At 44.5% G+C, this 13,437-nt stretch overlaps 2 protein-coding genes across 3 annotated transcripts in view; one reads left to right on the top strand and one right to left on the bottom strand.

Annotated features, from left to right (window-relative positions):
- LOC144715335 (callose synthase 9-like) overlaps positions 1-11,006 on the bottom strand; it is a 93,321-nt gene extending 82,315 nt beyond the window's left edge. Inside the window, exons 1-4 of one of the 2 annotated variants that reach the window (XR_013584576.1) lie at positions 10,742-11,006; positions 10,173-10,377; positions 7,427-7,524; positions 7,062-7,225 (exon numbers count right to left, since the gene is read on the bottom strand). Coding sequence is in view for 1 of the 2 variants with exons in the window: in XM_078590281.1 (XP_078446407.1) it covers positions 7,062-7,225; positions 7,427-7,524; positions 10,173-10,374 (464 nt within the window). In the remaining variant the exon portion in view is untranslated. The remainder of the gene's footprint in view (positions 1-7,061; positions 7,226-7,426; positions 7,525-10,172; positions 10,378-10,741) is intronic. The other variant, XM_078590281.1, reaches the window with a different exon arrangement.
- On the top strand, positions 3,920-5,112 carry LOC144715273 (uncharacterized). Its single transcript, XM_078590207.1, has 2 exons — positions 3,920-4,339; positions 4,669-5,112. Exons 1-2 carry the CDS (start codon positions 3,926-3,928, stop codon positions 5,110-5,112), a joined length of 858 nt encoding a protein of 285 aa, XP_078446333.1. The 5' UTR covers positions 3,920-3,925.
- Positions 11,007-13,437: the final 2,431 nt, after the last annotated feature.

Consider the following 13,437-nt stretch of genomic DNA (forward strand, 5'->3'; position numbering starts at 1 on the left):
AAGGAATTATACGGAGGAGGTCAACGAGCTTAGAGTAGCATGTGCGGTCGCGATCTCAGCCCCTGCTTGAACCATTGGGGGAGCTCGGAGGAGAAGGAGGTCGAGGAGCGTTGGAGGAGCGCCTGAGGAAAGGTTAGAAGCTCGAGGAGGAGGAGAAGGCTCAGCGTCAGAGGAGAAGCGCCGGAGGAGGATCGGCGTTAGAGGAGGAGCGTCGGAGGAGATTGAAAGAACTCGAAGTTCCGGCTTATGGATCTTCCTTAGAACGTCGGAGGAGAGCGGAGGAGTGTCGGAGCAGGAGCTCGAGGAGCGTCGATAAAAAAAGAAAAGGGAGAGAGAAGCTCGACGAGGAGGAGAATCGGCGTCAGAAGAGGAGCTCCGGAGGAGGATCAGCGTCGGAGGAAGAGGATCGGCGTCGTAAAAAAAAAAAAGAGAGAGAAAAAAGAAGGAAAAAAAATTTTGAAGCTTGAAGAGGACCGTCGGAGGAGGACCGTCGGAGGAGGACCGTCGGAGGAGGGGCATTGGAGGCGGATAGTTGGAGGAGGATCGTCGGAGGAGGAGAGGACCGGGACGTTTGAGGAGGAAAATCGTCTGAGGGGCTTCAGGACGTCGGAGGAGGACCACACAGAAGAGGGTGGTGCAGAGCCCGCAGGGTCCCCTAACTCTGCGCAAGGAGGTTTAAGAAGGGCAAGATAGACATGCTGGGCCAAGAGAAGGGGTGGACGGAGGTGAGAAAGCGCGGGGGAAGACTGTCAGGATGGGAGGAGCATGGCGGTGGCCGTGGACAGCCATGGCGAAGGAGGAATGAGGCGGTGGAGGAGAGGGGACGAGAGACGGGGAAAGAATGCTTAAGGTGTCTGGGGTGGGGGCATCATGCACGTGATTGTCGTAATTCGCTCGTTTGCAGGCGATGTCGGGGGGTGGGACATCGACAAGCACAATGCCCAGACACGGCCTCCGACCATAGAAAGGCAAAGGAGTTACTTATTGCGAGGCGGGTGAGTTTTACCCAGGCCGCGTGCATTGTTGGGAAGATTGAAGCAGGTGAAGTGAGAGAGGAGGAAGTACGAGAGTCATTGGTGAGGAAATTCCCGGAGATGGAGGGGTCGGAGGTAAAGACTGGAGACAGGAGAGGTATTGGTCCGACAAGTTCCGGTGACTGAATGCATCGCAGTGTGTGGGTGGAGGCAGGTGATTGGTGAAGCAAGAATCAAATGGCAGCGCATCATCTGGACCGGAAAGGTCAGGGATAGAGCGTCGAGGCCAGCTATTATTGATATCGATCCACCCAGAACATGGAGGCATTAGTCCGATCCTTTGGGAGGCTGCGATGGGTCGTTACGTCGGGCCTAGAGTCGGGTGACCCAGATCTGGCAGTGTTGGATGTGGAGGTGAAGGAAGATGTGGTGGCATCGTCGCGGGTCCTGCTTCAGGGTCGTAAGGGCACATATAATGTGCGAGTACTGGAGCGCCAACCACCAGCCCCACCTGGTACAGAGGGTCATGAGCCCCGTACTGAGGCGGTCGGAGGCGGGAAGCGAGAGAGGTTGCCTGCAAGGGAAGGAGAGATGACGCTGGATGCAAAGATTGGCGGAGGTGCGGTGGAAGAGACGGAGGCAGGAATCAGGACGTTGGAGGCAAAGGGGAATAATGAAGAGGAGAGCTCGTGGGTATCAGAGGATGTGAATGCAAGTGATGGCAGGATGGAGTCACAAAGCGTGGAATAGAACGAGCAGAAAGGGGCCAGGAGAAAGGGCACACTGCGGTTATCAAGAGGGAGGCGATTATTGAAGGGAGACTTATTGGGTCGTTGCATTGGTTACGAGAGGTAGCAACTCTACATCAAGAGCGTCAACGGAGTGAAGATATGGCTGGAGGTTGGGAAAGGTGGGAGGATGCATTTCCCCTGGGACTGGATGGCAGTAAGAGTGGGAAAGACATGGTGCGACAAGACGGAGAGGAAAGCAAACAAATCGAGAAGCAGGGCAATGGAGGAGATTGAGATCGAGGAGACACTCGAGTCGAAGAGGGAGGCGTGGCAAACGAGGATGACGATGCGACACGAGACACAATTGTGGGTGTGCTCGGAGGATTCGCGGAGACTCAAAAGGACGGGAGGGGTTTGTGCCAGGTTCCATGAGATGCATATCATGGAATGTGCGTGGGCTCCGGGATGCCAAGAGGAGGGGGATTTTGGACAAATACTTAAGAGAGTCGGCTGCCACGGTGGTGTGTTTGCAGGAGACGATGTTGGAGGATTGTGGAGTAGGGGACTGGCATGGGGTTGGAGGGAGTTTGCTGGAGGGTTTCATCGCAGTGAATGCAAATGGGCGGTCAGGAGGGGTGGTGATTGCTTGGAACGAGGTGATCTTTAGGAAGGAGGAGGCATGGCATGGTCAATTTACGGCAGCAGTAAGGTTGACAAGGAGTGATGGTCTGGGGGTGGTCATAGCTTCAGTTTATGGACCAGTGAACGCCAGCTTGAGGGAGGGGCTATGGGTGGAGCTGGCAGAACTTGTGGATAAGTTTCGAGGGATGCCACTGTTGTTTGGGGGGGATTTCAATGTGACGCTAGAGACCAATGATAGGCCCACTGGAGGGGGGGCGTGACCGGGGGTTGGAGGAGTTCTGGGCTTTCTTGGCGGCAGCAGGTTTGCAGGAGATGATGCCAAATGATTGTTGCTACACATGGCGGAGTTCGGAGAGAGCGGCTATGCTCAGTGGAGTTTATGGAGAGGTTCCCGGGGGCAGATGTACGAGCCTTGTCCAGACCTATATCGGACCATACACCGATCATGTGGCAGTCTCATGAGGGCCATGGGCGGACCACATATTTTAAAATTGACAAGTCATGGCTACAAGAAGGGGGGTTCAGAGAGGAAGTAAAGGATATATGGCGGACACATTCGGAGCAGGAGCCAGGGCCGAATAGATTGGCAATTCGCATAGATGGGTTGAGAGATCACTTGGAAAGCTACAGAAGGAGGATAAGGGAGGCGAGATGTAGAGTGAGAATCAAGGCCCTCACAAGGATTAGAGAACTGGACGAGGTGGAGAACAATCGGACAGTAATGGTTAAGGAGATTCAGGAACGAAAGAGGCGGAGATGTGTGGTGGCAGAGGAAGATAGGAAGGAGCAAATGGATTGGAGACAAAGGTCCCAGCAGCTCTAGATAAAGGAGGGTGACGCCAACACGAGGTTTTTCCACCTTGTAGCAAATGGACGACGGAGAGTGAATCAGATTCTATCAGTGAAGGTCGGATCACAGAGGCTTACCGGCACACAGGCAGTGGGTCGAGCAATGGCGGAGCACTTTCGTTCGATGTCATGGCGAGGGGCCCAAACAGATGGCGGTGGACGGGCCAAGGGGCGTCCCAAATAACCCAAGGTCAGAGAGATGATTTGGTGCGGCCTTTGGATATGGCGGAGGTTTGGGCAGCTATGGCAGGATTGAATGGCGAAGGCACCTTGAGACCGGACGGCATACCGGTGTTTTTCTACAAGGAGTTCTGGAATGAGGTCAAAGAGGATGTGATGGGGGGGAGCTCAGAAATCCTCAAGCAAATATGGAAAGGATAAATAAATCCTTCATATTTTGGCTACCGAAGCAGCAAGGAGCAGAAAATGTAGGCGACGACCGGCCCATATCGCATTCCAACTCCATATATCTTATAGTTGCAAAGGTACCGGCCAATCGATTACAAGGGGTGCTTGGGGACTTGGTTGGTCCGTTTCAGTCTGCCTTTGTTCCGGTAGACAGCTAGTTGACTGTGCAGTCTTGGCAGGGGAGATTATTGCTTCGTGGAAGGAGAATGGGACCAAGGGGTTCATGTGGAAGGTAGATTTTGCGAAGGCATGTGACTCTCTGGATTGGCAATTCCTATGGGCTTCGTTACGAAGGAGGGGTTTCCCGGAGGAATGGATCAAATGGGTGTAGCATACGTGACGTCTCAGTCTTTTGCGGTGTTGGTAAATGGATGCCCAGAAGGGGGGTGGATTAGACCGCAGAGAGGGATCAAACAAGGGTGTCCTCTAGCACCGATGCTTTTTGTTCTGGCAGCTGATGTATTAGCCATAAGTACATCCTTGGTATGTGGGAGGGGTAGTATTAGAGGTCTCCAGACGCCGAGCCAACCATTGGGCATCCCTTTGTTACAATATGCTGATGATACACTGTTCTTCATCGAGGGATCGGTGGAGGAGGCCAAGAATTTGGCGGCACTCCTGCGGGTGTTCGCAGATTGTTCAGGACTGCACATCAATAGAGAAAAATCAGAATTTGTGGGTTTTGGTCTATTGCCGGAGGAGGGGACCCAGTGTGTCAGTGCGCTTGAAACGCCAGTGGGATCACTGCCTATGAGATACCTGGGGCTAGCCCTATTTGTCGGTAACCTACATAAAGCAGATTGGCAACCAATGGTGGAGAAGGTGGAGAGACGCTTGGAGGGATGGAAATAAGAGTTCTGTCGCGAGGGGGGAGACTAGTGCTATTGTGATCTGTATTATCAGCAATACCAACCTTTTATCTATCCGTGTTTAAAATTCCGGTATGTGTTAAGAAACGCATTAGGGGGCTCATGCGGAGATTCTTTAGGAAGGGGTCCAATGCAGGGGAGGGGCGTGGCATGGCGTTGGTCTCATGGAATGACATTTGCACGCCAACTAAATAGGGTGGACTTGGAGTACCTGACCTAGATACACTGAATGTGGCTCTACTGACGAAATGGGTTACACGGATCGTGGGACCGGATGATGACTTGATTAAGGATGTAGTAAGGGACAGGTACGGCTCCAATTTGGGTTGGGAGAATTTGATGGACAAGGTGAGGGGGGAGTCGGCCTTTTGGAGAGGGATGAAGAAGGTGTTCCCCTTGGTTAGGGAGTTTTTCTGGGTCCAATTGGGGAATGGCGCCGGCTTTAGGTTTTGGATGGATAATTGGACGTCGCATGGACGATTTCGAGACCTGTTCCCTCATCTGTATGCCCTAGCCCGTCATTGGCAAGTTTTGGTGGAAGAGTGTTGGGATGGTGTGTGGTGTCCAACTTTTGCGGCCATCTTATCTAATCAGCGAGTGGAGGATTTCTTAAGCCTTCAGCAAATACTGAGCAACTAGAGGCCAATGGAGGGGATGACAGATGGGTGGGTATGGGCATAGGGTCCGTTCTCCAGCCGAGGAGTATACCAGAGGTTGAGAACACACCACAATGAGGACCCAATCATCTTAGGGGCATGTCGCTCAATTTGGAGGCAAAAGATACCTCTAAAGGTTAGGGTGTTAGCCTGGATGCTCGCCAGGAAGCGGACAATGACCTGCGTGAGACGTCGAAGGTTTTTCCCGGCAGAATCATCATTATGCCTTCTGTGTACGGAGGAGGAAGAGGAGTGCGAGCATTTTTTTTCCAACGTTGGCTCGCTCGTGCGATATGGGCTAGCCAGGGGCTTGCAGAGATTACGTCGAGCTCGGTCTTATGGGCCACACTGCCACGGCGTCAACATGGGTTTGACAAGGAGCGGGGGCTGAGATTCGCGGTGCTTTGGGTGATATGGTCCCACCGCAACGAGGTCTTATTCAAAGGGACGGCAATGTCGGTGGACAGGGCTATTAATGAAGTGGAGAGACTTATGTTTTGTTGGTTTGGTCCTGGCTGAGGTGGAGGGTATGGGGGCATGATGGGCCATTTCTTTTTGGCCTAGATCCCTCCTGTCCACGTGTACGGAGGATCACGAAGCTGGGTGATCTTCTTTATTGTTCAAAAAAAAAAAAATCATTCACAAAAAATAAAGACAAATGAACATGCCAAGACCAGATCTCCATCACTGACAAGACTCAAGGACAAAGTGACCAAAAGTCATGAAGGGTAAATCATCGTTCTTTCTGCGGCACTTGGACTGACAATTTTTTTAAAAGGAAAAAACCAAGAAACAATGAACTACAGTCGGTGAAAATGCCCCATTCATACCTAGACAGATCAACATATTCATAAAATCAAGAGGCAAACCAAAGCGCAGAAGCTCCTGTGTAGCCCATTCAATATTTCTCCCTATGATGTCCCATTTACGCTACATGGCTGACAAAAACAATCCAAAATAGCCAACGGGTACTAATTTCATGGGATTTTTTATTCATAGATCATTGAATAGTATCTAATCAGCCATTTGTTCATCTCCAAATAATGTACTTTTGTATAGTACATTCCCCTATCGAAGACCATGTGGTTTCCTCTCCAATAAAAAATTCCCAGTTATCAATTGGCTCCTCACCAGTAACTCTAGTCGACTGCCATAGAAAATATCCTCTGTCCTACTTTAGAAGAGGAATTACAGGCTAACCTCATTCCCATTTGGAGACTTTACCCTCGGACTACATAACAGAAAACACACTTCAACCATTCCAAATATTCATCTTGGCTTGCCCTATAAAGTTCTTACCAAGTGACTTTTGAAATACCATCAGACACTATGTACAAACATAAGGAGACCAAGAATAACCCAAATAAATGTTTTTTCAATTTGTTGACACTGTTGAGAAATATGTGTTGCCCAGAGAAAAGCCCAAGCCCAGAGAAAAAGGCCCAAATCGAAATACTACCTTATCGGGCCCACTAGGAGACAGTGGGGGCCACTGCAAAAAGCTAACGGCTAGCTAAAACTAGCCGTTGGGCGACTGCCCAAATGGCTCCTATAAGTACTGATGAAAAGGCTCCCTTATGTACTTTTTTTGAATGAAATAAAATTTGTCCTTCTTTTCTCAATCTGCACTTCAACGATCCTCGGCATCTTGTCAGACACGACACCCAAAAGGAAGAAAAAGAAAACCGCTTGGAATTTCCATAACCTGGGCTAGAAAATTTACAAACTTGGATCATCTAATGAAAAAATAAGTGAAATATTTTTCAAATTTTAATCACAAGACCCCCAGAAGACTAAAGAATGGAGAACCGCAAGGAATTTCCAGCGATAAAATCAACAAACGCGAGAAAATTCATGGGCTTAAATTATTGAGTAAAATTAAGAGAATGAAAATTAAGTAATTGACAACAAGATGAAAATTCCGAGGCGTACTCTCCAAGGTTGCCACTGAAGGGAGCAGATTCCCTCATCTTCATCTCTTCCTCACGCAGTTTGTCTACCCTATTTCTCTCCCTGTACTGCTTGTAAAATTCTTGCAAACGTACAATGTCCCCACTGCGATCGATGACCCCACCATCCCTTTTTGCAAGTTTTTGCTAAAATAAAATTGGAAAGAATTAGCCTATATTGTAAACGATCTCAAACGATAAGTAAGCATTAAATTAATATTAAAAGGAAGCTCAAAGAAGGACAAAAGATATCACGCAAAAGACAATTGATGTCTTACAAATATGATAATAAAAGATGAGAATAGATATTAGTGACCTTAATGGATTTCATTTCATAAAATTACGTACCTTGATTACTGACATCAAACCAGTCTTGAACTGAAGAACACCTCTACCCTCGCTATTGGGATCTAGGTTCTGAGCTAATGAATAAGCATGCTCACACACTGAAAATATTAAATAGGACAAATAAAATGTAATCCTCAGGATGGCAATTTTTGAGAGTGGGAACTCAGATTGTAATGCAGAAATACTTTCAAAACCATTAAAATAATGTAGAAGAAAGATATAAAAAAATATTTAAAGCAAAGATGTGCCTATACCATTGAATGACATTAGTCAAATAAAACAATGACACTTCAGAAGACATGCACATTTTTTGGTATCATTTAAAAGGACAGGAGCGCGGACAGGTTTTTGTAGTGCTTTGGCTGTACGGCAGCATTGTAATGAGGTTATTTACAAGAGAAGGGCAGCATCACATTTTGTACAGGATAGTACAAGATGATGAGAGTCTCATCTCATTTTGGTTCTGAGGGACGTGAACAGAGGGTGTGGGACCTCTTGGATCACATTTGTATTTATTGATATATATATTAATCATATTGGGACAATCACTGATCTAGGGTGATCTCACTCTCATCATTCAAAAAATTTGTTCAAATTTCCAGCATGGGCCTTACAGATGATCAGTCAAAGCTCATCTGTCAGTTCTGCCGATCACTTCAAAGCCTTTAACCGAGCTGGTATATTAACAAGTTTTGACCAAAACTCTAATCTCCCAGTAGTATAGAGGAAGAACATGAGAGACGAGGGAACAAGCTAAATCACTATACGATTTAAAAAAAAAAATTATCATGTAGTGATTTAGCTTAGGTCTCATAGCTAAATCGCTACATGATAAATTTTTTTTTGAAGAAAATAAGGAAGACCACCCTTAAGTGGTGGCCAACCTGCTACCATTGACAATGAAAATTATGTACATTCAAGATACAGATATGATCGAAATGGTCCACCCATCATTCCCCTCCAACCCAAGAAGACACTAGCGCCTCAATGTTGTGAATAATGCCCTCCATTGACGCCCGCCTACCCTTGAATACCACCTCATTTTGGTGCAGCCATAATGCCCATAGCACCGAAAGTAGCCTCCCCCATTCCAGCCTGCTCCGGTACCTACCACCCGTGACTGAGGTCCAAAATTCCTCTTCGGAGGAGATATTCACCCCTGGTATCTGCTGCGATGCCCACGCTTCTTGGGCGAACTGACATGTGAAGAATAGGTGGGAGCAGTCTTCATCGCCCTGGGCGCACATGGGACACTTGATGGAAGCCATCGGGCTCCAATTCCTCCGAAAAACCCGTGTGATCAATCTTTGTCGTCTCAATAGCCAGCAAAAGAACCACACTTAGAGAGGAACTTTTTGCCTCATCATCATGGCGCATGAATTGTTGGTTACCGTATCAACCCCCGCTTCCCCTCAAATCTTCATATATGCATCCTTCACCGAGAAAGACGACCCTCACCACATCCAACCATCTCGATTAACATTGGAGGGTCTGATAGGCAAAAGGATCTCTTGTAGCCCCATCAGTTCCTCAAACCGTGGCTCCGATAATGCCCCATTCATGATGGAGACCCAAGCTCCGTCCCAGCGTTCATCAACTGTGGCATTTGGATTCCCCACTTGAGCAAAAAGTCTTGGATATTTCAACATCAGGACACCATGATTGGACCAGTTATCAGTCCATAATCGAAAACCGGCCCCGTCTGCCAATCTGGGGTCAATGAATTCACAGATGTGGGGTATACTTTGACGCAGACTGCGCCAAAAGGGGTAATCCCCTCAAACTGTAACCCACCTTCTCCCCCAATCAGACTCTGAGCCATATCTATCTCTAAGGACATTGAAGACGACGCGCTCCGCTGATGACACAATCCTTTCCACTCGTACGGTCAGAAGTGCCAGATTCATGGAGTCTATGTGGAGCATCCCCAGCCCTCCTCGCTTCACGGGCCTGCAGACCTCTTCCCATGCCACCAGGGGGACCCCCTTAAACCCATCCTCTCTAATGGCTCCCAAAGAAACATACTCATCAGTCCCTCCAGGTGCCTTGTCAATACTGATGGTATTTTAAATACCGATAGGTAGAACATTGGAATCGCTGAAAGCACTGATCTCAGTAATACCAAGTGACACCCTTTTGATAGTACTTTAGCCTGCCAGCCTTCCAACTGCCTCTCCACCTTCTCGATCACTGACTGCCATTCTGTGGTTAAAATACGTCTCCCTGTCAGTGGAAGACCTAGATGACTCATTGGTAGATAACCCCGAGGTGTGCCTAGTATATTGGCACATTGTGTTTCTTCCACTGAAGAGAGTCCAAATCCCACAAATGCCGACTTGGCTCGGTTGAGACTCAAATTTTAACAACCATAATAATATATGACGTCATGGGAAGAAACACAATGCCTGGCTCCCTAGGACTGAATACCTCTCCTGTCTCCCAACCAGAGAATACCATACGATTTTGCTTTAACAAGGATGTTATTTTTGAATTAAATCAGTAAGGTCAGAGAAGACATATTATTTTTTTTGAAGAAACAGAGAAGATACATTATTGCTGACTGATCATATCTTAGTTCCTGATGATCAACGTTTCAATTTCATAGGTTCTAACGAAATTTCGTATAAAAATATTATCAGGTGAATTCCATGTCAGATCAGTCGGTGAAGGTGTCATCACCGTTCTGGCAAGAGTAACAAATAAGTTTTTTCCAAAACAAATCAAAATTCACAGAGCTGGTACTTACAAATCCTGGATATATTCGGGTCTTCTTTTTGAATTTCATCAGCAGCTCGCAGAATCTCGTCGATGTGCAGGTTATTTCCCAGTGAGGACGGGACGCTTCCAGCAATGCCACTCCCATACCTTCCCCCGCCCTCTGATCCCAACCGTTCCCACCGCAACGCCGCTCTCACCAATCTCTCCCAGTTGGCTTCCACGCGAGACATTCTCTAAAATTTTTCAAATCCATAAAGCACATGTCAAAGCTCTAGTAAGAGAATACGGCGTGCATACATACTTGAATCCAACCGACGAAATAGCACGATAAGAACCATTTAGCAGTAGATTCAAGACCACGGTAAAGCAACAGTCAAAATCGTGATTCTAGGCAACGATCTGACGAGGAAAACGGCATGTAAGTGCGCGCTATGAAACCTTTAACAGTACATTTGCGACCTCGCGATTCAAAAGGTGAAACAAACAGACGCAGTTCGTGATCTAACCGGCACAAGGCAGATCAACCGGCGCATAAGAAAATCTAATACAACTGTTAAAGCAAAATAAAGACAAAGCAAAGATTTGCAGAGAAAGCACCTCAATAAAAGATTTTCCGACGCAGAACGCAAACTTTTCCGATGATCGCCGCTCGAAAATGGGTAAAAGAAAGAGCGTTCGTCGATCCGCTCGTCGCCGACCTACATGAGCAGACCGATCTCCTGCGCTTGCCGCGTCCAGCTACTATTTTGAAAACCCTCGATTGACCGATTCACGGAACTGAAATTTCCGGATTTCTAACCCTCCGATAGAAATAGATTCCCCTCCGCCGAAGCTACTGACTCGACCATTGGATTTTTCCTCCGTTACAGTGTAACTTTCTGCTTTCCATAATAAGCCTTCCAACATGCACCTTTTAATATCTCACTAATATAGTTCATTTTCCATAGAGATGGTTAAATATTCGCTAGGACATAAAGTTAACCTTCTTAATAATTTTGGTGATGTAATCTCTGTATACTGGGAAAGAATCTCAGTTTCATAGTTAGATGGTTAATTTTCTAATGTGATATAAAGTTAACCTTGTTAATAATTTGGATGAAATATCTGTATAATGGGAAAGAATCTCACTTTCATAGTTAGATGGTTAATTTATTAATGAGATATAAAGTTAATCTTGTTAATACTTTGGGTGATGTAATCTCTGTATACTGGGAAAGAATCTCACTTTCATAGTTAGTTGGTTAATTTTCTAATGTGATATAAAATTAACATTGTTAATAATTTGGATGATGTAATCTCTGTATAATGGGAAACAATCTCACTTTCATAATTAGATGGTTAATTTATTAATGAGATATAAAGTTAACCTTGTTAATAATTTGGGTGATATAATCTCTGTATACTGGGAAAGAATCTCACTTTCATAGTTAGTTGGTTAATTTTCTAATGTGACATAAAGTTAACCATGTTAATAATTTGGATGATGTAATATCTGTATATGGGAAAGAATCTCACTTTCATACTTAGATGGTTAATTTATTAATGAGATATAAAGTTAACCTTGTTAATAATTTGGGTGATGTAATCTCTGTATACTGGGAAAGAATCTCACTTTCATAGTTAGTTGGTTAATTTTCTAATGTGATATAAAGTTAACCTTGTTAATAATTTGGGTGACGTATTCTCTGTATAGTGGGAAAGAATCTCACTTTCATTGTTAGATGTTTAATTTTCTAATCTGATATAAAGTTAACATTGTTAATAATTTGGTTTATGTAATCTCTGTATAATGGGAGAGAACATCACTTTCATAGTTAGATGGTTAATTTTCTAATATGATATAAAGTTAACCTTGTTAATCTCTTGGATGATGTAATCTCTGGATTATGGGAGAGAATGTTACATTCATAGTTAGATGGTTAAATTTCTAATATGATATAACGTTAACCTTGGATGATGTAATCTCAGGATTATGGGAGAGAATCTTACATTCATAGTCAGATGGTTCGCTTTTTTATTATGTTATAGAGCTAGCCTTTTAATAATTAGATGGTGCGATCTCTGGATAGTGGGAAAGAATCTCACTTTCATAGTTAGATGGTTAATTTTCTAATATGATATAAAGTTAACCTTGTTAATCTTTTGGATGATGTAATCTCTGGATTATGGGAGAGAATGTTACATTCATAGTTAGATGGTTAAATTTCTAATATGATATCAAGTTAACCTTGTTAATCTTTTGGATGATGTAATCTCTGGATTAAGGGAGAGAATGTTACATTCATAGTTAGATGGTTAAATTTCTAATATGATATCAAGTTAACCTTGTTGATCTTTTGGATGATGTAATCTCTAGATTATGGGAGAGAATCTTACATTCATTGTCAGATGGTTCACTTTTTTATTATGATATAGAGCTAGCCTTGTTAATAATTAGATAATGTGATCTCTGGATTTTGGGAAAGGATCTCACTTTTCATTGCGAGATGATTAAATTTTCAATTATGACATAAAGCTTACGTTGTTAGTCACTGGACGAGGCCATCTCTCCATTATGGGAAAGGATCTTACTTTCGTAGTGAGATGGTTAATTCTTCGATATGATATAAAGCTTACGTTGTTAATCATTAGATAATATGCTCCCTGGACTGTGGGAAAGGATCTCACTTATTATTGTGAGATGGTTAAAATTTTAATTATGATATTAAGCTAACAATGTTAGCTTAATATCATAATCATTAGCCTAACATTGGTAATCATTAGATGATGTCATATCTGCATTATGAGAAAGGATCTTATCTTTCAGTGTTATACGGTTAAATTTTTATTACGATACAAAGCAAAGCTTGCAAATAATTACACGGTGTTGTCTCCGGACTATGAGAGAGAATCTCCTTTTCATCGTTAGATTGTTAAATTTTCAATACGATAAAAAACTATCCTAGTTATTAAGATAATGTGGCCCCTGGACTCTTGGAGAGGATCTTACTTACGTAGTGAGATGGTTAATTCTTCAATATTATATAAGACTAGACTTGTTAATCATTAGATGATGTTGTATCTCCATTATGGGAAAGGATATTACTTTCATAGTGAGATGGTTAATTCTTCAATATGATATAAAGCTAGCCTTGTTAATCATTAGATGATGTCGTATCTCCATTATGGGAAAGGATCTTTCTTTCATAGTGAGATGGTTAATTCTTCAATATGATATAAAGCTAAAATTGTTGATCATTAGATGACGGTGTATCTCCGTTATGGGAAAGGATCGTACTTTCTTTGTGAGATGG

The sequence above is a fragment of the Wolffia australiana genome, chromosome 18, assembly GCF_029677425.1.
Source record: "Wolffia australiana isolate 7733 chromosome 18, ASM2967742v1".
Taxonomy (NCBI): Eukaryota; Viridiplantae; Streptophyta; class Magnoliopsida; order Alismatales; family Araceae; genus Wolffia; species Wolffia australiana.

Bases quoted from the DNA above. Each gene is read 5' to 3' on its own strand.
- LOC144715273 (XM_078590207.1), top strand. From the start codon at position 3,926: ATGGGTGTAGCATACGTGACGTCTCAGTCTTTTGCGGTGTTGGTAAAT. The intron at 4,340-4,668 runs GTGGGATCACTG...CCAACTAAATAG, and splicing joins TCAGTGCGCTTGAAACGCCA to GGTGGACTTGGAGTACCTGA.